Source organism: Falco punctatus (assembly GCF_963210335.1).
Source record: "Falco punctatus genome assembly, chromosome: 17".
NCBI lineage: Eukaryota > Metazoa > Chordata > Aves > Falconiformes > Falconidae > Falco > Falco punctatus.
In genome coordinates, this window is record NC_137597.1 from 8,406,742 (window position 1) to 8,429,746 (window position 23,005).

Here is a 23,005-nt window from a genome sequence, read left to right on the forward strand (position 1 = left end):
GATGGCCTATGTGGCCTCACTGCGCTTGGATCTCCCTGTCAGCCCCTGACCCTGTGCAGAACAGCAGGTGCAGGGGCTGAGGCGTTGTGCTCTTCAGCGCAGTCATGTTACCGCGCCGGGGGGGGTGGCTGCCGGCCGCGCCCGGTGCTCCGGGGACCGCAGCGGCCCTCGCGCTGGGCCGCCCTGCGGGGCTGCGGACCGTCGGGCGAGGGCCGCGTGCGCGCCTCCTGCGAGGTGATTGGCTCCCTCCGCCCGACACGTGATGAGGCGGTGGCGGCGGCGGGGCGGGGCTGACGGACGCAGTGCGCGCTCCTCACGCTGCAGCCCGCCCCGTGGCGCGCGCTGCTGCTCTGGCGCGATGGTGGCGGCGCTGGGCCCTGCAGGACGCGTGCGCGTTTCGGCCGGCAGGTCCGGGACTGCTGCCGGCGGTTACCGCGTACGCAGCGCAGCGTCCGGAGTCCGACGGGCTTGGTGGGGGTCTTTGCCGTTTCGGTAGTAGAAAAGGTAACGCTCTTACTCGCCGCCCCGCCGCGGTGCTGGGTGAGCCGCCGGCAGAACCCATTGGTGTTTGTCGCCGTGGCGCCGCGCCCCGCCGCTGCTCGACTCGGGGGTGCGTGCCCGTGGGGTGGCACGCGGTCTCTGCTGCCCCCTGCTGTCGCGGCGCGGTCACTGCGGTGGGAGCGGGAGCGGGAGTTTGCTTTTCCCTCACCAGCGCTGCCACACGCCTGGGCTCAGGGACCCGGGAACCACCTGTCAGCGCTTCTTGTGCCGGTCTCAGCAGCTGGGCACTGCGGCTGCCGGGGTCCCGCGGCACCAGGAATGATGCATTTAACTGGACACAGGGAGGGCATGGCTCTGCCCGTGCTAGCTGGGAGAGACAGAGGGGAGATGGGGGGGCTGGAGGTGGGTGCGGAGCCCGTGAGCTGCTGTATGTGTCCCTGCAGCAGCTGCAAAGCCACCGGATGACAGCGGTGGTGGTGACGGCAGCCACTCAAACACGGCTGTCCACGTGGTGGAGCTGGTATTTTCATCCACTAATGGTCTATGGGAGAGGCTCATGGTTGTTCTTTGGGCAGGGAGAGAAGAATATCTTCCCTTCCTGCCTTTTGAGTAAGGAAATATTTTTAAAATTGTGTCAAAGAAAAGAAAGAAAGAAAAAAAAATCAAGCATGCTGTCAGAAGATGACAGATTCAAGTACAGTTGAAATGATCTTACACTAACAATCTTTGACTGTGAACCTATTATTAACATCTGCTTTACTTTTTGAGCCCCTACTGCTTCGAGAAGATAGTACAATCTTTCTCAGCCCCACCCTGCCAGGATTGCAAACCCTGGAGACTGAGCTCCCCAAAGGAGGTTTTATCTTCCAGAACAGGGTTAGCAGGATGTCTTTTTCACAGTTTCAAACAGGAACATCCTTGAATCAGACTGAGCTTTTCCATGGCTGTTGGTCACTGTCTTGGTTTCAGCTGGGATGGAGTTAATTTTCTTCTTAGTAGCTAGTGCAGTGCTGTGTTTTGGCTCTGATGTGAGAAGAGTGTTGATAGCACACTGATGTTTTTAGTTGTCGCTGGATGATGTTTATACTAAATCAAGGGCTTTTCAGTTCCTTGGGCCCTGCCAGTGAGAGGGCTGGGGGGGCATGGGAATAGGGAGGGGATGCAGCCGGGACAGGTGACCCAAGCTAGCCAAAGAGGTATTCCATACCATATGATGTTGTACTGAGTATATAAACTGGGGGAAGAAGAAGGAAGGGGGGGACATCTGGCCTTATGGCATTTGTCTTCTCGAGTAACCGTTACGCATGATGGAGCCCTGCTGCCCTGGGGATGGTTGGACACCTGCCTGCCCATGCTTTTGCTTTACCCTTTTTCCCCCACCTTTCCGTTTTGTTGTTATTGTTATTGTTATCGTTGTTCTTACTTATTTATTCTGTTTAAATTATTAAATTGTTCTTATCTCAACCCTTGAGTTTTACATTCCTTTCAGATTCTCCTCCCCATCCCTCTGAGTGAGGGGGAGTGAGCAGCTGGCTGTGTAGTGCATGGTTGCCAGCTGGGGTTCAACCACAACAGTCACTTTGCCTTTCAGTCTATTAAAGTCACCAGATCTCTCCTACTCGTAAGCTCCCATTTTACAGCAGAAGCCTGTGTTACTTAACTATTAGCACCATTGATTTTTCTACCTCTCCAGGTAGAATCTCCATTTCTCTGTGTCTTCTGTTTCTCTTCTCCATTGTGTCTAGTTTCCCACACTCAGTACCAGTCTTGCACTGACCTGCCCCTTCACTTTCCCTCTTATTTTCTCTAGATGCTGAGCAGTGCTCTGTGCAACATTCCTCAATGCTTTTCTGAGATTTAGAAGTAATTGGCTTTCTTACCATAGACAAGTGATTAGCTGGTAATTGTTCAAGTACAGGTTAAACTCTTGCCGCATTATTTCCATTTATCTTCCCCTTCCTGATTATTCTTTCAAATTTAGTTACAAAGCTGTGTGCTCTGCTGGGTGGCTGAAGCCGTTCATGTTGTTTTTTGTTCCTTATGTAACATATAGATACTATATCACTTTCCTCACATTGTAATGGTACTGTATGATCCTGACCTGATGGATTTATTAAATATCCTTGTTTCAAATGTTTGGGTTTTTTTACAAACCCATTTTTTTCAGTATTCTAGCTTGGAGATTAATCAGACTTCTTACAGACACTTCAAACTGCTGCTCTTCTCAGTTGAAAAAAACACAGGTTTTTATATTCCCTGGTTTGTAATCAAGTTCAAAATAACTTTCTCTCTGCATCTGATCCTGTTCTTGTCACGCTCACTGTGCAGTGTTGGACCAACTGCTTGGACCAGGTTTAGAGTCAATACCACAACAAATCCAGAGCTGAGATTTAAGAGTGATGAGTTTTGCCTCAATATTGCCTCCACAATATTTTATTTTTCCTCAGTATTTTCAAATGACTCCTAATATAGTTTCACATACCAAGCACTTTACTCACTAGTGTAGATCATTAAAAAGAAAAAAACCAAACCCACCATGATTATTGTATCTACGTATTTTGCCACAATGCAGGTATGTTTTTAAATTATAATTTCCAATTCTACAGTACCAGGGTTAGTTTAAATAATTTAATTCTTCTTCTAAATGCTTTACCAAAACACACAGTGGATGGACTTTGTTTCAAAATACAAACAGAGGGTAAGTGAAAAACACAATCCAATTTAAAAATCAATTAAAACTCCAAACATTTTTTTTGCTGAAACATCAACTTGCATTTTTCACAAGAGCAGCAATCTGGAGCAACTGCAATGTTCCATGGTACAAGTAAGCACATCGCAAGTGCTAGGTCTCACCACATTGCCCAGAACAGATGGAAGGAAGGTGTGTGAGATTCAGCACATTTTCACAGAGGTCTGGCATAAAGCATCACCACATTCAGAGACATCTTTAGGAAAATTTAAAAAAGCTAGATGGTCTTGCTAGGAAACATGTTTGATGGCAAATTCAATTCATTCCAGGTCTCATGACAATACAGTACATTATTCCTGGAGGCAGACAGAATGCAGTATCTCCAGCATCATTTGTGGGGGGCGGGGGCAGGGGGCAGAACTGGATGAACATGGATAGCGCAATAGGGTTTTTACAGTAGGGTCTACAAAGCCAGACAAGACAGCTGATCTTTACAGCAGCAAGGTTCAGGCAGTTCCATTCTCAAATTAACACCAAGCAAAGAATGATGGAACAGTAACATAAGAGCGGTCAGGGCCATCTATTAATTCCAAACGTCTTATCTTGTGTACTCAGAACATCACTTGTGTTTCAAAAAACCTGCTTAGGACTGGGAACTTAATTTCTGTCCTCTTCTAACACTTATGAATACAGACACCTAAAAAGAGATTTCTCTCAGCTGGCTTTTACCTTGGTGTGCAGTGACATCTGTCCCATCCAGAGGATTCACAATGCCTGGAGAATCCCTTCTAAATGAGAGATGTTTGATGTAGTGCGTCATATTGATCTGAAATGGAAACAGTAATAACTCAAACAACTGCACAGCATCTGAGGGACAAGGTAAGGAGCTTAAAGTTAATTATTTGTATATTTTTCTGAGTGTGGCTCTGGAACAGGGACAGGTCCTCTCTTACTCTGCATGTCCTAACAGTAAACTCTGAAGCATTTGCTCTTCTTTTTTTTATTCATGGGAGATTCCAGGATGTGGACTTTCTCCTTTTCCTGTTGGAAACTACCCAGATGCTGGTGCCCTCCCTGCCACCTACAGCGCAGGCTGTTGTACCCACTCCTCTCCCTGCCATAGGAGCACCATGCTGTCAGCTGCCTCGGTGGCGCTGGTATGGGCATCATCTGCTTTCCTCCCACATCCAGAAGCAGCTGTGAAAATATCAGCCTTTGGAAACTGGGGAGCACAGCTAATGAGCAAGGCAGTCTCGCGAAGAGGGGAACAGGCTTGCCAAGCAACATGTAGATGTCCCAGAACATCCTTCACAGCCCTGTGTGAAAGCAGGTGCTAGGTTCTGTTCAGACTCATAAAGCCAAATCCATCTGGGATTAGTACATTAGGATCTCAGCGTGGCAAAGAGAGGGAAATCCAGAAGGAAAACAGACCAAGGGAACACTTAAATTATCAAGTTCGAAGCTCTGTAGATCGTGAACTGTAATAGAAGAACAGTTTAACAATATAGTTCACACTGTGATAACAAGCATATATTTTTACCTTATTCTAGCTTGTAAGGGAGCTCCTCTCATTTCCATTGAGATGTAAAATGGCAAGAAAATCACCAGGGTTTCTCTCTTGCTTGCAGTAGGGCATGTGATAGATAAAACTGCTGCAGTTCCCCTCCTGACATAGACTAGCCACTGCTAGAGTGAATGAAAGTATCTTTAATTTGATGTTACTTCAGATTAGGTATTTTGGTCTTCATCTGAATGTGTTCTTAATCTACAGCAAAAACAAGACCCCAGGGGCAAGGAAGGAAAAAATCACTGTTATCTCTGTCACCACCTGATACACATAACTCCTCTAACTACTGCAAAACACAGAGGCACAACAGATCTAAACTAACGATTGAGCAAAGTGCAAGACTTCATATCACATGCAAGTGCCCTAAAGAAATTATCATCATCTTAGCAACTCTCAGTGGCTCTGCCTATCAATCACCCTTGTTACAGCTGCCCAGGGAAAGAAAAAGTCTTTGCGGGTAGAGTCTGAGCAGGATATTTGCAAACAACTGGTAGTACCAAGGTGACTATCACCAGTGCCAGGGTTTGGGGTGTTTGGCCTGTCCTCCCTCTACCCTTCCTGCTTACAGCAATGTGACAATACCGGCAGCCCCACACCCCCCCAAAGGGAGCTGGAAATCAGGGGCAATGGGAGGCAGCTGATATCTTTTGGTTGGCTACTGAAATTACTTTATGTAATGCCAGAAGCATCAGTCTCAGGATGAAAATGTAACTTACAACTTGATTTCAGTATTGCTCTTACCAGGTTCGTCCAAAGTCACACAATCGTCTTAAAGCAGCCAGAGGCCATGGTGCATTTTGCCACTGGTCAAGAAGCCAGACCTCAACTTTTGCCTTTGCAAAAAAAACCACCCTTCAAAAACTGTGGGCTGTTATTTAGGAGCTGGTGGAGTCAGATCACCAAATGCTGCTCCATTATTAACAAAGATCAGGAATGCTGCTCCCTCGAAGGGTTTCTGATACACAGCCTAGCACAAGACCGGCCACAACACTAAAGAACTGGCCAGAGCTAGCCTTTCCTTTAAAACATTTATTCAACATGAGTGTGCTGTGAATTCAGGTTTTTTTTCTATTAACATCTTTCAATAAAACATCAGAAGCTTTACCTGCACTTATATGAAACCCTTACTAAACCCAAAGAGATATGCATGCAGAACAGAGAACATACAGTTAGAAAAAGGAAATGCTAAGCCTAAAATATGCTCCTCCTGATGCTCTGATCTAGGGTGAGGCCCTTCCATTTCACAGTTAAAATGTTCAATGCTTAGAAACAAAGGCTGCAGTCACTGGAATTAAGGCAGTGGCTCTGCATTACAAAGAGCTCAGAGCTGCACTGGTTTCAGATATTCTCGTTGCTGTCTCTGACAAGTGTGCAGACCTGTCACTGCCACTAGCACAGTGGTTTGTGTGCCTGTGCTGGCAAATGCATCAAGGAACTCCATTGGCTTTAAAAAAAGAATTCCTTCTAAAAATTTAGAAATACATGTGAAATGGTGGCCAGGGAAAGGAAAGAAGGGAGAAGTGGCCTTGGGATTATGCTATGCCATCTTTCTTAACGGTTACCAGCAACACCCTGTTTCATGTTGCAGTATTATCTGCACTTAAGCCGTGTCTTAGCTGTCGGTGAAGTATCAAGCCCTGCTGCCTTTTGCACAGACACCAGCAGGGTAACCTTCAGCAAATAACAAAGTTCTACAGAGCACTTGGTTCTGGTGGATCTGCATTTAAACTGGACTTACTGTCAAAGGAATAAAACAGTCTGTCCCCCCATCTTTATGTTGATGGCCCATTCCTGTCCCACCCTACCTTTGGACATGAGCCATATCAGAGAATGCACGCAGCAGGCTGAAACGTTAAGTACTGCTTTGTGTGAGGCTGTTCTTCCAGTCAGAGCAGCTCCAAAGTAAGGTTAATCACACAGCTGCAGGAATGCTTGTGCTGGCACCGTGCAAGCAATGCACAGGGAAGGACAGAGATGCTCCTCCTGGTAGCTGCTCTCCTACAACCCTGCACAGGATGATGGCGGTTATCAGCTTTAACGCTTGGGTGGTCACATTCCTCAGCACCTGAAGTGTGACCTGAGTACTAGCAAGGCTAACAAATCTTACAGAGCAGCACCAGAGAAATTCAAGGGCACCCCTTGAGAAAGACCAGTCATTAACTAACCTGTTACACTAGTTACATTGTGCATGACCCATTTTAACATAATTGGAGTTACGGCTTTCCAAAACATTTTCCCCCAGTGGTCAGCTTGAGAAGTGGGCCCATGAGACCTCATGAGGGTCAAGGCCAAGGGCAAGGTCCTGCATCTGGTTCGGGGCAACCTCCCTGTATCAATACAGGCTGGGGGATGAAGGGGTTGAGAGAAGTCCTGCAGAGAAGGACTTGGGGGTACTGGTGGATGAAAAAATGGACACGAGCCAGCAACGTGTGCTCACAGGTCAGAAAGCTGACCATGTCCTGGGCTGCCTCAAACAAAGAATGTCAAGGGAAGTGATTCTGCCCCTCTGCTCTCATGAGACCCCACCTGGAGTACTGCATCCTGCTCTGGAGTCCTTGGTGAGGGAAAGACATGGACCTGTTGGAGCAGGTCCAGAGGAGAGCCACAAAAATGATCAGAGGGCTGGAGCACCTCTCCTAAGACAGGCTGAGAAAGCTGGGGTTGTTCAGACCAGAGAAGAGGCTCTGGGAAGACTTTAGTGGCTTTATAGTACTCAAAGGGGGCTTATAAGAAAGATGGGTACAAACATTTTAGTGGGGCCTGTAGCAATAGGACGAGGCTTAGTGGTTTTAAACTAAAAGAGGGTAGATTCAGACTAGATACAGAGAAGAAATTTTTTATGATGAGGGTGGTGAAACACTGGTAGAGGTTGCCCAGAGAGGTGGCAGATGCCCCGTGCCTGGGAACATTCAAGGTCAGGTTGTACAGGGCTGTAAGCAGCCTGATCTATTTGAAGATGCCCCTGCTTCCTGCAGGGGGGCTGGACTAGGGGGACTTTAAAGGTCCCTTCCAACACAAACCATTCTATGATTCTGTAAACTACCACTGTCATTCTGGCCACTGAGTATTTATAGCTACTTGAGGAAGTAAATTTTACTCTGAAAGTTCTGAATTGCTTTAAAATTCCCAAGAGCTTTTCTCCAAAACATTGCTTCCAGAGATACTGATATTCAGGTCCTGGACTGAACGCTGTGCTTGAGGTTGTTTTACAGCAGGGCAGCAAAGTTTTGTAGAACAAGTGATGCTAAGAGACTGCCCAGACACATTCTCCTCCATGTTCTCCCACACCCATGTGGCAGCACCTTCAGAAAATACTTTTCTATTCGTTCATGATGGTTCTAAACCCCTCTAACAAAATTTCATCAATTTCCTCCCCCCTGAAGGAGTGTTGTTGTTATTACAGATAGCAATGCAAAGATGTTCAAAGGAAATGGTCAGAAACACTTGGAAGCTAAAGGTCGCAATAAGCAGGAAAAGAAAATACTTTACCATGTACATGAGACTGTTGGAAACTTTTTCCCAGTGCAAAGTGGAAATTTCCAGCTACCTGCAGGAGACAGTAATCTTTCATTAAAAGGCTTGAATCTATATAAATAAAGCAGTCATACCGGCAGTTGGATTTTCAAATTTTTGTTTAAATAAGATAGACAATTAGCAACTCATTTTCATAGGTAACAATACCAGCAGATATTGTCCTAAAAGAAATATGAATTTCCCCTCATCCTCACAGGCAGTCATGTGGAAAGCCATAATCACATACCGATGTTGACAATAACTGTTTTATGCAGAGTATTTTAGTGGACATAAAAATGGGAAGAAGGATTTAAGTCTACTGCTGCTGTAGTAAACACAAAATGTATCACAGAAAAGGAGTGGAGAAAGTAACTGAGAGGGTGAGCCAGCAGGGTAAGAAAACCCTTAATGCAGTGGTCCTATATATGCATCCATGAAAACAAGCTGCGTTCAAAAATAAAGCACTAAGCCTACCACAATGCCCCCTCCCTCCAAAAAAACAACAAAAAACCAACAAAAAAAAATCCCCCAAAAGACAAAGGTTGAGATTTTAGCCTGGAATATGAAAAGGATATGGATATTAGATGCCAGTCCTCCCTGACACTTATTAGCAATCATACACACCCTCCCCTGGAAGATTTCAATGCATCAAGCTCACATGCTACATTACACCTTTGATGTCTGTGCAAACCTATTCCTAATGTTAACTGCAGACCTAATGAGACTGGAGATGTACAAAAGTCCAAGTGCTTAACATTGGCCCACAGAAATTTCCCTGTTGACACCCACCCTTGGACCCTTGCTACCCACAGCACTCCCCTTTGAATCTTTCCTGCTCATCACACTTTGTGACAAAGGGTCCTGTAATGGTTCAGCACCCATGATGATGCTGAAATCATGATGTCTGGCTTCATGAGTGAAAGGGTGTTTTTGGTTTGGTTTTGGGTTTGTTTGTTTGTTTGTTTGTTTTCCCAGAAATAAAGAATGTGGTCTCCAAGAATAGTACACAAAGATGTAAAAAACCCTCCAGATTTTGAATTAAAAAAAAATTAGCCTGGGCTTGACTGCTAGAATGTACTTGGGTATGTAACCTGCATGTCCAAGTGTTTTGAGCTCGGTAACCTGCCAAATGACAGGGTAGTTACGTAGTCATCTGGTGTGTCTTGTACTACATTTTCATACACCATTTGCAAAACTCACCTCTTCGAGCATCTTCAGCCTTGACAATCAACTCAAATAGTCTTGCTTCCACTGGTTTTCTAAGGAAGGGAACATTTCACTCCCTCCAGCACCTCTGCTGACAAGTTGTTGGTTACTGTTATCTCCAACACCCACTGGTGGTCTCTGTTTTGAGACTAGAAGGGCAGGTGGGACAATCTAACCTCAAAGAAGCTGCTTCTCCTCCTTCAGAAACCTCAGTAAAAAGACTCGCTAGATAGATGGTAGAAAAAGCTAAGCTTCTCCAGTCAGCACGCTTCCTACCAGCCCACGCCATGACACAGAGAATTAGCCTGTTCCTACCGCTTTCCCTGACTCTCCTACAGACCCCTCTACAGGCACAAGTACCTTGCTGACCACAGGTGTTTATTATAGTCCTGAGAACACCTAAAGCTGGAAAAGGAGTGGAATGCCCCAACTGTGCCTTCTCACACTCGTCACCACCATGCAACAGGCTCTTGGCACAACCTGTCTCTCACCTTGCTGCCCTCTAAGAAACGGTGCACTTGGCAGCCCTCATTCTTCTGCTCTTGCATTTTATGGCTAAATCCTTCCCTCTTGCACTGCTTTATGCTATCCAGATTCTTGAAGGCCCAGCCTCATCACCTGTATGCTTCTCTGACATAGTCACAAGTATTATAGCACCTGCAAAAGCACAAGCATCGTCTTCCCATCTTTACAGCGATAGACACTCCAGCTCAAGACTCAAATCCCTAGTGGATCTTACTTCAACAAATCAACGAAGCAAACATCAGAGACTGGATGCTGAAAGGTGGTCTGATGCTCCTGAAGGAGCTTGAGCTTCCTGATGTACTTTTTGAGATTTTGGCACAAGGATGCAAGCTGTTTTAATGCAGTGTTTAAGTCTGGAGAGGGCTTTAGCTGTCCATTCAGACAGCCAAGTCAATCCTCGGTAAAGAAATTTGCTACAGAAACGACATCAGTGTCCCACAGTTCTGAGCAGCTTGGAACTTACCCATATGAACAAAGCATCTGCCTGTTTCTATTCCTCCCTTCCACTGCTTTTTGGGCAAGACTGCAAACATTTGAGGGACTGTTAATGGCAAACTTTCTTCATTGTTCTTCTACCTCTGGACAACATCTCGGTCACCAGAAAAAACAATTGTCTTTCTTGGTTCCGTGTTGTGCTGGACAAAACAAAAACTTGAAGGCTGGAATCACGAATCCCTCAAGATAGAAACATCTCTGGGGAAGGGTGCAACTTGACAGGTGGGACTAAGTTACTACAGAGACAATAATAGCAAAGGATAGTCCAGAACCTGTGGACTATTTCACAAATCCATTCTTATACAAATTTGCAGGTAGAAAGAATAAGAAACACCGAATGACACCCGTTGTTTGTGTGAGTGATAGGTGTCTGGTCTTTGCTCCCGTAAGGATGCAAAGCCTGCAGCAGAAGCAAGAAGGCAAAGCCATGACCAGGTTTTATTCCAAGACAGCTCACATAATCGTGAAATAATTTACACAGCTCCCCTCTGGACACTAAATAATCCCAGAAAAGGTTCTGTTTGCTGAGATACAATCTTTGCTACTGCCCTTAAACAGGCATGCAGACAAAAGAGACAACCTAATTCTGCAAGCTCTTAACAATCATGAGTGCAGCTTAAGCATACTAAAGCACAACAGTTCTCACCATTCTCTGAACAGGTGCCCAGGAGGATTTCCCTGCACAGACCTTCACAGACATTTTGGGAAAAAACCCAAACCACATATGTCACATTAACTGTACTGATTCAAGCACTAAGCAGATGTAAAGGTTACCAAATGTCCTCTAACTCTGCCCCGTAACAGCTTTCACAGTGATTGGCATCCAAAGCGTTTAGATCAAACACCTTTTCTTCTTCTTTCTTCAGTTCTAAGACAAAAAGAGGATTAACCATGATGAGGCATGTCTAGAAACACTATCTGGTACTTGTGTTCTACACACAGTAACTGTTCTACACATGAATGCAATGATTTCATGTCAGAAGCTGCGCATCCTGCACCCAAAGCCCACCTGAAAGTATGCATAGAGCCTGTTGAGCTATAAAGTAAAATCAAGAAGCAGAGTAGCATTTGTCATATCAAGAACACCCTCCATAGAAACAGTCAGCCACCTGTAAGCCTTGCTGTAGCACAGATCAGATGTTACTTGCACAAAGGCTTTGTTAAAACTTTTGTGGTGTCCTTCACATGGCTACCAGGGCAGACTGAGAACCACCTCTTCTTCCCTTCCTTCTTCCCTTCTTCCCTTCTTCTTCCCTTCTTCCCTTCCCTTCCCTTCCCTTCCCTTCCCTTCCCTTTCCTTCCCTTCCCTTCCCTTCCCTTTTCCCTTCCCTTCCCTTTTCCCTTCCCTTCCCTTTTCCCTTCCCTTCCCTTCCCTTCCCTTCCCTTCCCTTTTTCCTTCCCTTCCCTTTTCCCTTCCCTTCCCTTCCCTTCCCTTCCCTTCCCTTCCCTTCCCTTCCCTTCCCTTCCCTTCCCTTCCCTTTTCCCTTCCCTTCCCCTGCCTTTTGCAGATGCTTCTGATCTCTCAGTAGCTGACAGGGCAGGATCAGGCCCCTGGCTTGTGCGTGTGGCTGTGATGTCATATTTCTCTATTTATCTGATTGGTCAAGATCAAGCCCTTCACTTCTGCAACTGCTAGTGATGTCATGCGTCTCTGAGTAGCTGACAGGGCAGGAGCGGGTATCTGATATATGGATTGATAGGTGGGTGGATGTTTTGGTGGATGGACGGATGAATTGGAAGGTTGGTGATTGGGCAAAACTTGAAGCTCTTGTCACTCCAGGTCCAGCCACTCCTGAATGTCAAACTCCGGGAAAATGGTAAAGAGAGTGTCTTTATGCCTTTTTGTCTCCTAGGCACACCAGGTGTGCCCTATTGGGTCCCTCCATGGGGCATGATGAAAGAGAGGACACAGCAAAATGTTCCCACACTCTGAACAGCTTCATTGTTAAAGGAGAATTTTCTTTTAACCCAAGGTGTTCTGCCAGCACTTGTTACTTAGTGAAAAGAGCAAATGGGGAGAGTGGTGGAAAAGGCAAAGGCTGAAGGGCTTTATCTATCACTGGTGCTTCTCTGCAATGGTCATTGGGAAAACACAGAGTCTGGACTCTACCTGCCTCCTGTCCCAGCTTCTAATCCTAGAAAAACATCATCTTGCCACACAACAGGTTGTGTCTCCTTGTAAAAAGGAATTCAGAACCATTGGGCAGGCCTGATTTACACCATGTCGATCCAGGGAGGAGGTGGTGTGTGCCTGAAGCTTCCTACAATTCTGAGCATCTGAACTGACGTCCACTGCATGGTGTAAGCCAGCATTGAGAGGGGAATCCTTGTGCAAGCAGGCTGCAGAGCTCTCACCCACTTTTCACCCTCTCACTCAGGAGCATGATGGTTTTGGCCTCTGGTATGCCCCTGTGCTGGGTCAGGCTGTATACTTTTCTTTGGGAGTAGATGCTGGATGAAGTGGCCTGACTCCCAGCGTGGTTTACCATGTAGAGGTGACCCCTCATCTTACCCCTCCTGCCCATGTTTCTCTCCCCAAGACATCAGCCTTCTACAGATGCAAACCATAAGGTATCAACTGTACAGATATTAGATGGGACTTGGACAGCAAACACAGGCAAGCCAGAGGGGTAAGGAGCTGCTCTGGGCTTGTGTTCTTCTCTCTGACCCCTTATCCTTCTACCAGATTGCACAGTCCAGAGATTAAAGGCTGAGCTGCAGTGTTTCACCAAAGGAGGCTGAATTTCAGCTGGAAGTAAGGACTGAGTGTGATGGAAATGTGGTGGCATTGGGAGTGAGTTGGAGCAGAGGACACACACTCACATACAAACACAAGCATACATTTTGGGAAGAACCATGGAAACGTGCATCTCTCAATGAAACCCACAAGACTCAGACACAACGTCCAGCTTTATTTGAATAGACCCAAGGCAGGTTGGAAGGTGAGGAATGGGTAAGTCAAAACAACTGCCAGCTGAACATGCACCACTTCTGCCTCTTGGGGACTCTGAGGCAGACAATGAGGAATCAGGTGGGGCCCGAGGGAATTGATTGCCTTAGCTAATAGAGCAGAACCTTTAGGGAATTCTCCTTCTTCTCCTTCTCATTCTCCTTCAGAATCCCTCTTCCAGATCCACAAATGAGGGAAGCAGCAGCATCAGAAATGGCTTCTCTTCAGTGTTGGACCCCTAAAGGAGATAGATTTGGGCATCAGAGGAGGAAGCAGGGTGAGAATCACAGTATCATAGAATCTTTTAGGTTGGAAAAGACTTTTAAAATCATTGAGTCCAACCGTAAACCTAACACTACTAAATCTATCACTAAACAATGTCCCTAAGTGTCACTTCTACACCCTTTTAAGAATCTCCAAGGATGGTAACTCAACCAATATTGAGAAGCAATCATTTTTCAAATTCTTTCTCCATAATAATCTACCAAAACAGCTTTGAATAAAATGTTTGCTTCCTGTTCTTTGGAAAACAAGATGGAATAACAGTCAAACCAGGTCATTTTCTGGAAAATAAAAGGAAGTCCCAGGATTTAAAAATTCTAAATGTCCTAATGAAAGGGAAATATTTACCTGTTCTCTTCATCAGGCAGTGGGAGAAGAAAAAGATGAGGCCATTGATGGTAAAGAATGAACCCCCAACAATGATCTCTCGAATCCAGCCGATTTTATAGCCTGGATAGGAATCAACAGTGACTTTAGGTTTAGCACAACACAACCTTTCACTGCCCAAAAAAAAGCCAGACAAAGTGATGTGACAGTTTTTCACTGAGATCTATTTCTCCACCACCCCTCCTTATTTTGGTCCTTAAAAACTCAGGCAGGCATGGCAGTGAGCTCATTTAGTGATGAATAGAGAGACTGAGGCAGACAGATGGATGATCCTAGGACAGGAAGGGATGGAGGTGAGACTCATGGATGACTTCATAGGCAAGCACACAGGGAGTGAATTAACTCATGATGAGTCACTAGTTACTTGACGCTGTAGTGAGGAAGGGTTTGAAAACTCACTCTTCACATTAACATTGATCCAGCGGCTCCTTTCGGATCGAACAGGACGCATAGACTTCATTACAAAGTAGGCACAACTGTAAGACCCAGAGACATCCTCTCCTGTGATTTTGAGATCGTAGCTGTAGTTTTTCACATTTGATACTGGGATGGAGACTGCAAATCCAAAGTCTGCATAGTACTGGACTTCCCTAACATTATCTGGAGATGAGGGGATGGAGCAGAGGAGCTTGACACTGTTCCCGGATACATAGACTTGCTGCTGAGGATCCAGGGATAAAGCTGGGGCCACGGGAGCAGCTGGGGGTGGGGTGGTGGGGGAAAAGAAACAAAAACCTTATCAAAACATAACCCAAGCAATTGGCTGTCTATTGGCATCAGGACCTGTGCACAAGCCCCACGATTTTTCCCAGTGTTATAAGCTAGTCTTACCTAAGACATTACAAAAGATGTGTTATTCTTCTGGTTATTTTCCATTCAAATACAGAGCCCTGGACAATCAAAAAGCTTCTGGGGGGTCACTTGTGGCTCTCTTTTCTATGCCCTTCTTGAACCATGGGCAGAGGAGAAAAGACCCACGCAACACAGTGTTAAGAGCTCAGAGCAGCTTATGCAGTTTCTTTGTCTTCACTGAAGTGTAGAAAAGAAGTATTTTTACATGCCCACAGTAGGAAGGTGTGTAATACACCCCAAACCCAGATGAAAGGCTTGGGGAGGCTCACTGCTGGAAGACCTCTTAGAGGTGACACAGCTGTTCGGCCAACTAATTCCTGCTTTCTCAAAGAAATGCAGGAGCAGAAAAGGAGCTTGTGAGGAAGGCTCTGCTGAGGGATCTAGGCAGGCTGGATTGATGGGCCGAGGACAGGTGTATGAGGTTCAACAAGGAGAAGAGCTGGGTCCTGCACTTGGGTCACAATAACCCTACACAACACTACAGGTTTGGGGAGGAGCGGCTAGAAAGCTGCCTGATGGAAAAGGACCTGGTGGTGCTGGTTGATGGCCAGCTGAAGATGAGGCAGCAGTATGCCCAGGTGGCCATGAAGGCCAAAAGCATCCTGGTTTGTATTCGAAAGTGTGGCCAGCAGGACAAGGGCAGTGATTGTCCTCCTGTAATTGGCACTGATGAGGCCACACCTTGAACCCTGTGTTCAGTTTTGGGCCCCTCACTTCAAGAGGGATGTTGAGATGTTGGAGCGTGTCCAGAGAAGGCCAATGAAGCTGGTGAAGGGTCTAGAGAACAAGTCTTATAAGGAGCGGCTGAGGGAACTAGGGTTGTTTAGTCTGGAGAAGAGACTCAGGGGATATCTTAGTCCTCTCTACAACTACTTGAAAGGAGGTAGTAGGCAGGTGGGGGTTGGTCTCCCTAATAACTAGCAACTGGACAAGAGGATACAGCCTCAAGTTACACCTGGGGAGATTTAGATTGCATGCTACGAGTTTTTTTTTCACTGAAAGGGTGATGAAGCACTTGAACAAGCTGCCTGAGGTGGTGGTGGATTCATCATCCCTGGAAGTAATAAAAAAATTTAGCAATATGGTTTACTGTTGGACTTGGTAGTCCTGGGTTAACAGTTGGACTTTATGATATCAAAGGTCTTTTTCAACCCAAATAATTCTGTGATTTTATGACAGTAAGCTGGAGCTACTTCACCTGTACATTGGCAACAAAGTGATAGGGCCATTGGAGAAGATGATGCTTTAAAGGGAGCCGTGCAGCCCCTGGGCTGGTGGTACGCAAGCCATAGAGACAAAACCAACCTACTCTGGACCTTAATTGAGAGAGGAAGGCTCCTGTTGGAAGGAATTTCTTGCCCAGAGTCCTCCACAAAGTACATGCACGTGTATGTCCCAGCTGATGCTGTTGTAGCCTTGAGCTGGAGCCAGGCAAACGGGAGGGGGTATGGTGCTCTTAGGTCGATTTGCTCCCCGCTTTGATTGAAGAACCGAAATCCGCCTATTTTCCTTTGTGTTGCAGCCAAGCATATGATAGCAAGATGTTCCCCTTCATAATAGAAATGATAACTGGGGTCTGTGGAGAGGGTAGGGACCGGCAGCAGGTCTGGGGAAGAAAGAAAGGATTTGGAGGATGGTAGGGAACTTTCCTTTTCCCTCCTTTTAAAAAAAAAAAACACCTCAACCTCTCCTTGTCTGAGTCCAGCTGGAGAGCATCTTGTGAGAGGTCAAGCTGCACTTACCTGCAGAGGACACAGCCAATGGCAGCAAGTGGAGGAGAGCTGTGAGAGAGGGCCATTGAAATGACAAGAGAGGGGAGGCTGCAAAAAAAGAGAGAAAAGATATCACTTACACAGACACTACCCTATGAAGACCTAGCCCTTCCGGCCATCAGGCAAGATCACAGCCCCTCCACAATACCATGGATTCTGTACAGATCATCATTCCTTTTTGTGCCAAGATGGCATGGAATGCCTAGACTGATCACTGAGAAAACCTGAGAAAACAATTTCACAAGCCAATGAGGCTATGCATGGAAAAAAAAATTACAAAACTCATCATGCCCCTGAACTTATCTTTTAGCTACATACAGCACATGTTGGAAGAGATTATTTCTTCTGTTAGATCTGGTGATTGCAAAGAATTGATTGATATCAGCACTAGCAAATGACATCTTGAAACTTAAAGAAATGGAACTGCTGGAGTTCTTATTAGGTTAGGAAGGACAGGAGATGTCATGGGTCCTAGCAGGGAAGAAGGTACGTATGGAGATGAGGTGAAGAACAGGATGAGCTCAAGGTCTAATGGCATCAAAAATGAGGCTACAGGCAAGGAATCTTGTTATGACTAGCAATGAGGTGGGGGTTGTTGCTTGCATTAGAGGTGAGGAGGGCCCAGGGAGCTGTGGTGGGCTCGTTCTGGCTGGCAGATCAGCCCCACACAACCACACACTCCCCCTGCCCCCAGCACAATGGGAATAAAGGATCAGAAGAGCAGCAGTAAGAGAACTTGTGGGTTTGGATTCAAAGAAGTTAAAGAAGTAATGGAAAGAGGAAGATATCAAGTGATGCAAAGGCAATCACTCATCACCCCCCACAACTGCAGGGACACCCAGCCAGAGCCCGAACGATGGCTGCTTGTCCCAAGCCTCTTTTCCCTCTGGTTTTATTGATGAGCATGACTTTATAGGGCATGGAATATCTCTTTGGTCAGTTGGGGTCAGCCATTCTGGTTCTGTTCCCTCCCAGCTTCTTCCCACCCCTAAGCTTCTCAAGAACCCATTCAGGAAGACCTTGACACCATGCAAATGTTGTTAGCCATAGCCAGAGCTCTGGTGTGTTATCAACACTCTTTTAGTCACAAATCCAAACTGGCACCATTGCAGGCTGCTATGAGGCAAACTAACTGCAACCAGCCAGACCCAGGACAAGAGCTAGGTGAAGTATGAAGGAAGATGTAGGATGCCATTGGGTGACATGGGTTTTGCTGCTGCGGGTGTGAGGCAACAGATCTAATTGGCTGTCTTCTGCTGAAAAGCATCTCCCCCACCCAGAGCACTTGAACGTAGTGTCCTTTGTAACATGGTGAGATGCATGCAGGAAGAGGATGCGTGCAGGTGCGTGTCCCTTCTTTTTAGCCCCCACTGGTGATGATGAAAAATTAGTGCTGAACAGAGATGGGACAGAAGCAGGCCTAAGCATTGAAAGTCCTGGAGCACAGTTTTGACCTGAAACAGATCTTAGAACAGAACTTTGTTTCACCCCAGGCCAGGGACAAACAAGTCCCAGTCTGATTCTCATGCCAGAAAACAGAGAAAAATAAGGAAGCAGAACAGCTGATCAGACCTGATTTCAAAATAATCTGCACCAGAGAAAATGAAAGAAAGTAGCGGTACTGATATTTAACAGCTAGAATCACTTGCTGAAAAGAACACATATTGGGATCCTGTCCAGCATCACCACAACATTGAGTTTTCAACAAACTGTTCTTCATATTCAGAGAATAGTGTTATCCAGCTGAGAGGAGAGGACAGGAGAGGACAGGAGAGAGGAGACAGAGGAACAGGTTTTTATAGAGGACCATAAAAGACAGGAGGGAAGACTGAATTGAAAGCCAGAAAGGAGAGAGGGAGAAAGCAGAGACAACAGCAGCAAAAGAAAGGACTTGAGAGGGATGTAAGGCAGCAGAAGGGCTAGAGGTGAAAGAAAGGACAAGAATGGAGAACAGAGAGGGTAAGAGCTGAGAGAAAAGGAAAAAGGAGAAGTAAACATATTCATGGGGAGTGAGAAGGCAGAGTGGAGGCAGAGAGACTCACTGAGGAGTATCACAAGGAGGTAGACGGTCATGGCAGCGCAATCCACGGTGTGCTCAGGGCTCTGTGCCAGGCTGTCCAGGAGAGGAGCGTGCTGCCTGGTGGCTCTGTCCTGCCTTCTCCATCTGTCTAACCCAAGCTGCGTGGTCAGAGGGGTAGGGAGAGGAAGTGCTGCATAATGAAGCAGAAGCCACTACCCACAGATCTGGGAGCTCAGGGAAGCTACACCCTGTATGTTGCATGTCTTTGTATTGTCATTATCTTTTCAGAGATATGTTCCACCCCAAATGCTCTAGGTCACCTTTGGACTGTCTTTTTGCCCCAGTCCACTTCATCCCTCCCTTGAACTGGGGGACTGATGGTGGCCATTTTCTACTCTCTCTTGCCTTAGGGGTCTTCTTTATAGCAAGTGACAAAAAGGGTCAGCAGCAGCAAGGTTTTTATTCTTCTCCCCATTTCCCAGACCACAGGATCCAACCTTCCCTTTCTGTTTTTCCCTAGTTCCCATCATGCCTGTGATCAAGCCAAATGTGCCAAGACTAGAAATGTCTATATTCTAGTGACTGGCAGCAAAGTGGCTGGGAAGTGACATCTGCTGAGAAGTAGCACGAAGATGGTTTCCACAACTTCCCCTTGCATTGCATCAGTAGTGGAGTGGCACCAGCAGCTGTATAGGGGCCATTTTTGGATGATTCGGAAGCTGCAGAGGACTGGAGGCCCCATCTTAATATACATCAACATCCAGATAAAACGCTGGTTTGGATTTTCAAAGCAAAGGATAAGAGAAACAAGCCTTTTCTTCTTCCTTGTTTCCTCCTCCACTGAGACAGAGAGGAGGCCACCAGTGAGGCACCTTTGGAGCAAAGATGTGATCCAGGTAATCCTGAGATCAAACACCACTTTAACTAACCAGGGCTGAAGCGTAACCACTTGTGCCACCTTTATGGTGGAGTTTTTGGTAACCCACCTGGCTTGCAGCAAGTGTACTGTCAGTAGCTGAAAAGCCTTGTAGGAGGCCCTCCTTGTGTCCTAGACCTTGGCAGTGTGGTGTTAGCTCCCATCTTGCACATTCAGAGGCTCAGGGTAGGAATGAGGAGGTATCACCAATCTGAGCTGCCACCATCCTATGTGCATGGCACGGTTTTAGAGGATGATGCTGAGCATCGCTCAGTATTTTGGGGGCTCAGGTGTGGTCCAGGCATTGAAGGAATTCCCAGTGGAAGAGCACCCTAGGACCAGAAGCGCTCCTCCCTAAAGTGGGTGCCTCGTGCTCACTAGCCTCACATCACCTTTCCCCTGCCTCACTTTGTGTCCTCTGATGTGATCCTCCTTTGCCCTCGCTGCTTACTTCTCCCCCTCTGACAGATACAGGTCACCAGCAGCAGCAACGGGTAGGGGCAGCAGCAGCCGCACATGCAGGCGGCAACAGGATGGATGGAGACCAGGGCTGTCAGTTAGATATGCAAGGGAAGATTCACCACTGCAAACTGTCAGCCCTGCCACCTTCTCCATTGGCACTAGTTGTGGCTCTTTCAGCAACAAATAACCATGCTCAAGGGATGCTGAGCCCCACAGACATCAAAGGGCAGGCACCTTGCAAATTCCAGCAAATACAACCACTGCAGGCACAGGGGGAGACCTCTGAGAAAACTGCAGCAGGGAAAAGCGCTCAGAAATTCTTGGCTGAACTTGTCCCGGTCTTCAGCAGCTTTTGTGAGAGTGACTGGTCGTCTGACCAAATTGAGCACAGTTTATGTTAGGGGTTTGGTTTTTTTTAGGTTTTTTTTTTTGTTTTGTTTTTTTTTTCAGAGGTGAACATAGCAATGTGGCTGGCAGAACAACCACACTACATAACTAACAGTCCTATTCTTTAATCACTTCTTCCTCAGCCCCTGATGGGTCAGCAGCAGGCTCATGGCCTGGAGGGACATTGCCAGATCTTTTCTCTCCACTGTGGGCCATGCTGTGTCTCATCCTCCTGCCACATCCCAGGACAAAGAAGGTCCTGGTGGTCTGCTTTGATCCCCAGAGCCTTCTCCTGCCTCTCCCCAGGTGGTGGATGCTCCTGCACCTTCCCCACAGAGCTAGCTCCAGCTGCTCAATGTCTTTCCTATATCTCTGTGTCTGTGTGGGTGGGAGTGCATGGTGTGTGAAGCAGGGAGCTTTGTCTGAGCAAAAATATTTCAGAAGGGGCAGAAAATGCCAAGAAGAGTGAGCAATGAGAGAGGGGACAAGAAGGTCAGAGTAAGAGGCTGTAGAAGTGCTCCATGGAGGATCAAGGACCCCCTGCAGCCCATGGAGGACCCACAGGGCAGATGGATATCCTGCCCACAGAGAGCCACAGCAGAGCAGAGGAAAAGTGTGAGAAGAAAGGAGTGTCAGAGAGAAATCACTACATACTGACCCTAACCCCTCAGCCCCATTTCCCTGTACCACTTTGGGATGAGTAGAAGAGTCTGGAGTCAAGTTAAGCATGGGGAACGGGGAGGAAAGGTTTTGTTTTAATGTTACTTTGCCCCAACCAATAATTATGCATGTATTTTAACTGGCAATAAAGTCAGTCAATTTTCCCCAAGCAGAGTCTGTTTTTCCCATGACAGGAATTGCTAAGTAATCACCCCCCCCCCTATTTATCTCAACCCATGAGCTTCTTCATTTGTGTTCTTTGTATTTTTCTCCCCCATCCCACTGAGGGGGAGTGAGTGAGCAGCTGGGTGAGAGTTTGCCTCCTAGCCAAGACTAACCCACCGCTAGAGTAAGGTGATGAAAATGTTCAAAAAGTAAAACATTTTTAAATGATCCAAAGTAAAATGAGTGAAATAAGAGCATAATGTTCTTATTTATAGTAGTCATATTTGATGGAATTTTTCCCATATAGACCAACACCGTCCACACAATAAGACATAAAACATGGACAATCACTTTTCAGACCCTGCCTAGATGGCCACAAGATGAGTCATACTTGCCCCAACTTGAAATGCCTCATGGGACAGAGCTGCCTCTAGGGTGGAAGAATGGATTAGTGACCCTCATGGGGCCATTTCCATCTAGGGGCTTCTCAGACCCATGGAATCACATGATCAGTAGAGACAAGTCTGGTCTCACTTCTTTATGATTGACCCACTCTTTTGCAAGGGTGATAATATTTTCCCTCCTTCCTCCAGTTCAATAGGAGGGCTCTGAATCACATCAGGGGTGATTGAGCTGCTCTCCACCTCCCCTGGTGAGAGAGTTCCCTCTGTCCTACCTCCTTCCTCTTGCTCTAGATCCACCACATGCTCCTGCACTTCTCCCATGAGAACTCTAAAGGGCTTACCTGCTGTGCTGTGAAGGGCATCAAGTTTTTTAACAACGACTGTAAACAGAGCTTTATACTAATGTCCAGCATTGCTGGCAGAGGAGAGTGGCCACGCCCAGCTCAGATGGGATCTACAATGTCATACTGAACAGAAAGTGACTGAGAGATCACATCTAGCACAGAAACCTTATCTTTGTCCCTGTGACAATTACATTGCTGTTTCTTTTTCCTGTTGAATGGGTAGAACCACTGGTAAAGATAGAAGAGTGGATGATTTCAGATAGTTTGGGGTTTTCCTTTGTAGTTTTTTTTTTTTTTTAGGTTAATCTTTACTTTCACTGGCTTCCTGGTAATGCTATTAAAATAAGAATGAGCCATATGACCAGATCCCTAATAAACCCCTGCCTACTGTTTCTGCTGGCTAATAACATACCTACCTCTCCTTGTCAAACTCCTGCAAACTCAGCAGCTCCTGAAATGATGAGTCCTGGAGCGGTGGATACACTTCATTAAAATCACTGATTCCTTTTCTCACCTTTCTGTTTTCACCTTTCCAAACCCACTGGAACAATCAAGCATCTCTTGTGCCAGCCCATAGTATCTTCCCAAAGGATAAAATACACAGCTGACTTGCTCGTTTAGGGATGGGTGTTGGGTAATGCAGAGTCACAGAGTAGCTGATGTTGGCAGGAGCCTCTGGAGGTCACCAAGTCCAGTCTCCCCAGCCGGAGCTGGTTGCCCAGGACCACATCCAACTGGGTTTTGAACATCTTGAAGGACAGAGACTCCACAACCTCTCTGGGTGACCCGTTTCTGTGTCTGATCACCCTGGCAGTAAAAAAAGTGTTGTTTTGCATTCAGATGGAATTTCATGTGTTTCATTTTGTGTCTCCTGTCCTGTCACTGGACACCACCATGTATATTCATCA

At 46.4% G+C, this 23,005-nt stretch overlaps 2 protein-coding genes across 35 annotated transcripts in view; one reads left to right on the forward strand and one right to left on the reverse strand.

Moving 5' to 3' along the window:
- LOC308054670 (uncharacterized protein) overlaps positions 1-22,507 on the forward strand; it is a 168,955-nt gene extending 146,448 nt beyond the window's left edge. For 17 of the 33 annotated variants that reach the window (XR_013924175.1, XR_013924176.1, XR_013924177.1 and 14 more), the window contains 2 exons: positions 3,884-4,069; positions 4,204-9,329. Coding sequence is in view for 9 of the 33 variants with exons in the window: in XM_080367862.1 (XP_080223988.1) it covers positions 19,280-19,367 (88 nt within the window). In the remaining 24 variants the exon portion in view is untranslated. Of the gene's footprint in view, positions 1-3,883; positions 4,070-4,203; positions 9,330-19,279 lie in introns of those variants that run through there. The other 16 variants (XR_013924189.1, XM_080367862.1, XM_080367863.1 and 13 more) reach the window with 2 other exon arrangements.
- Positions 13,389-19,284, reverse strand: LOC308054668 (uncharacterized protein). Of its 2 annotated transcripts, XM_080367844.1 has the most exons (6): positions 18,782-19,284; positions 16,710-16,787; positions 16,277-16,573; positions 14,515-14,814; positions 14,077-14,178; positions 13,389-13,684 (listed from the first exon to the last, which is right to left on the reverse strand). In XM_080367844.1, exons 1-6 carry the CDS (start codon positions 18,810-18,812, stop codon positions 13,671-13,673), a joined length of 822 nt encoding a protein of 273 aa, XP_080223970.1. In that variant the 5' UTR covers positions 18,813-19,284; the 3' UTR covers positions 13,389-13,670. The 2 variants fall into 2 exon arrangements, with proteins under 2 accessions (XP_080223970.1, XP_080223971.1); XM_080367845.1 differs by lacking the exon at positions 16,277-16,573.
- Positions 22,508-23,005: the final 498 nt, after the last annotated feature.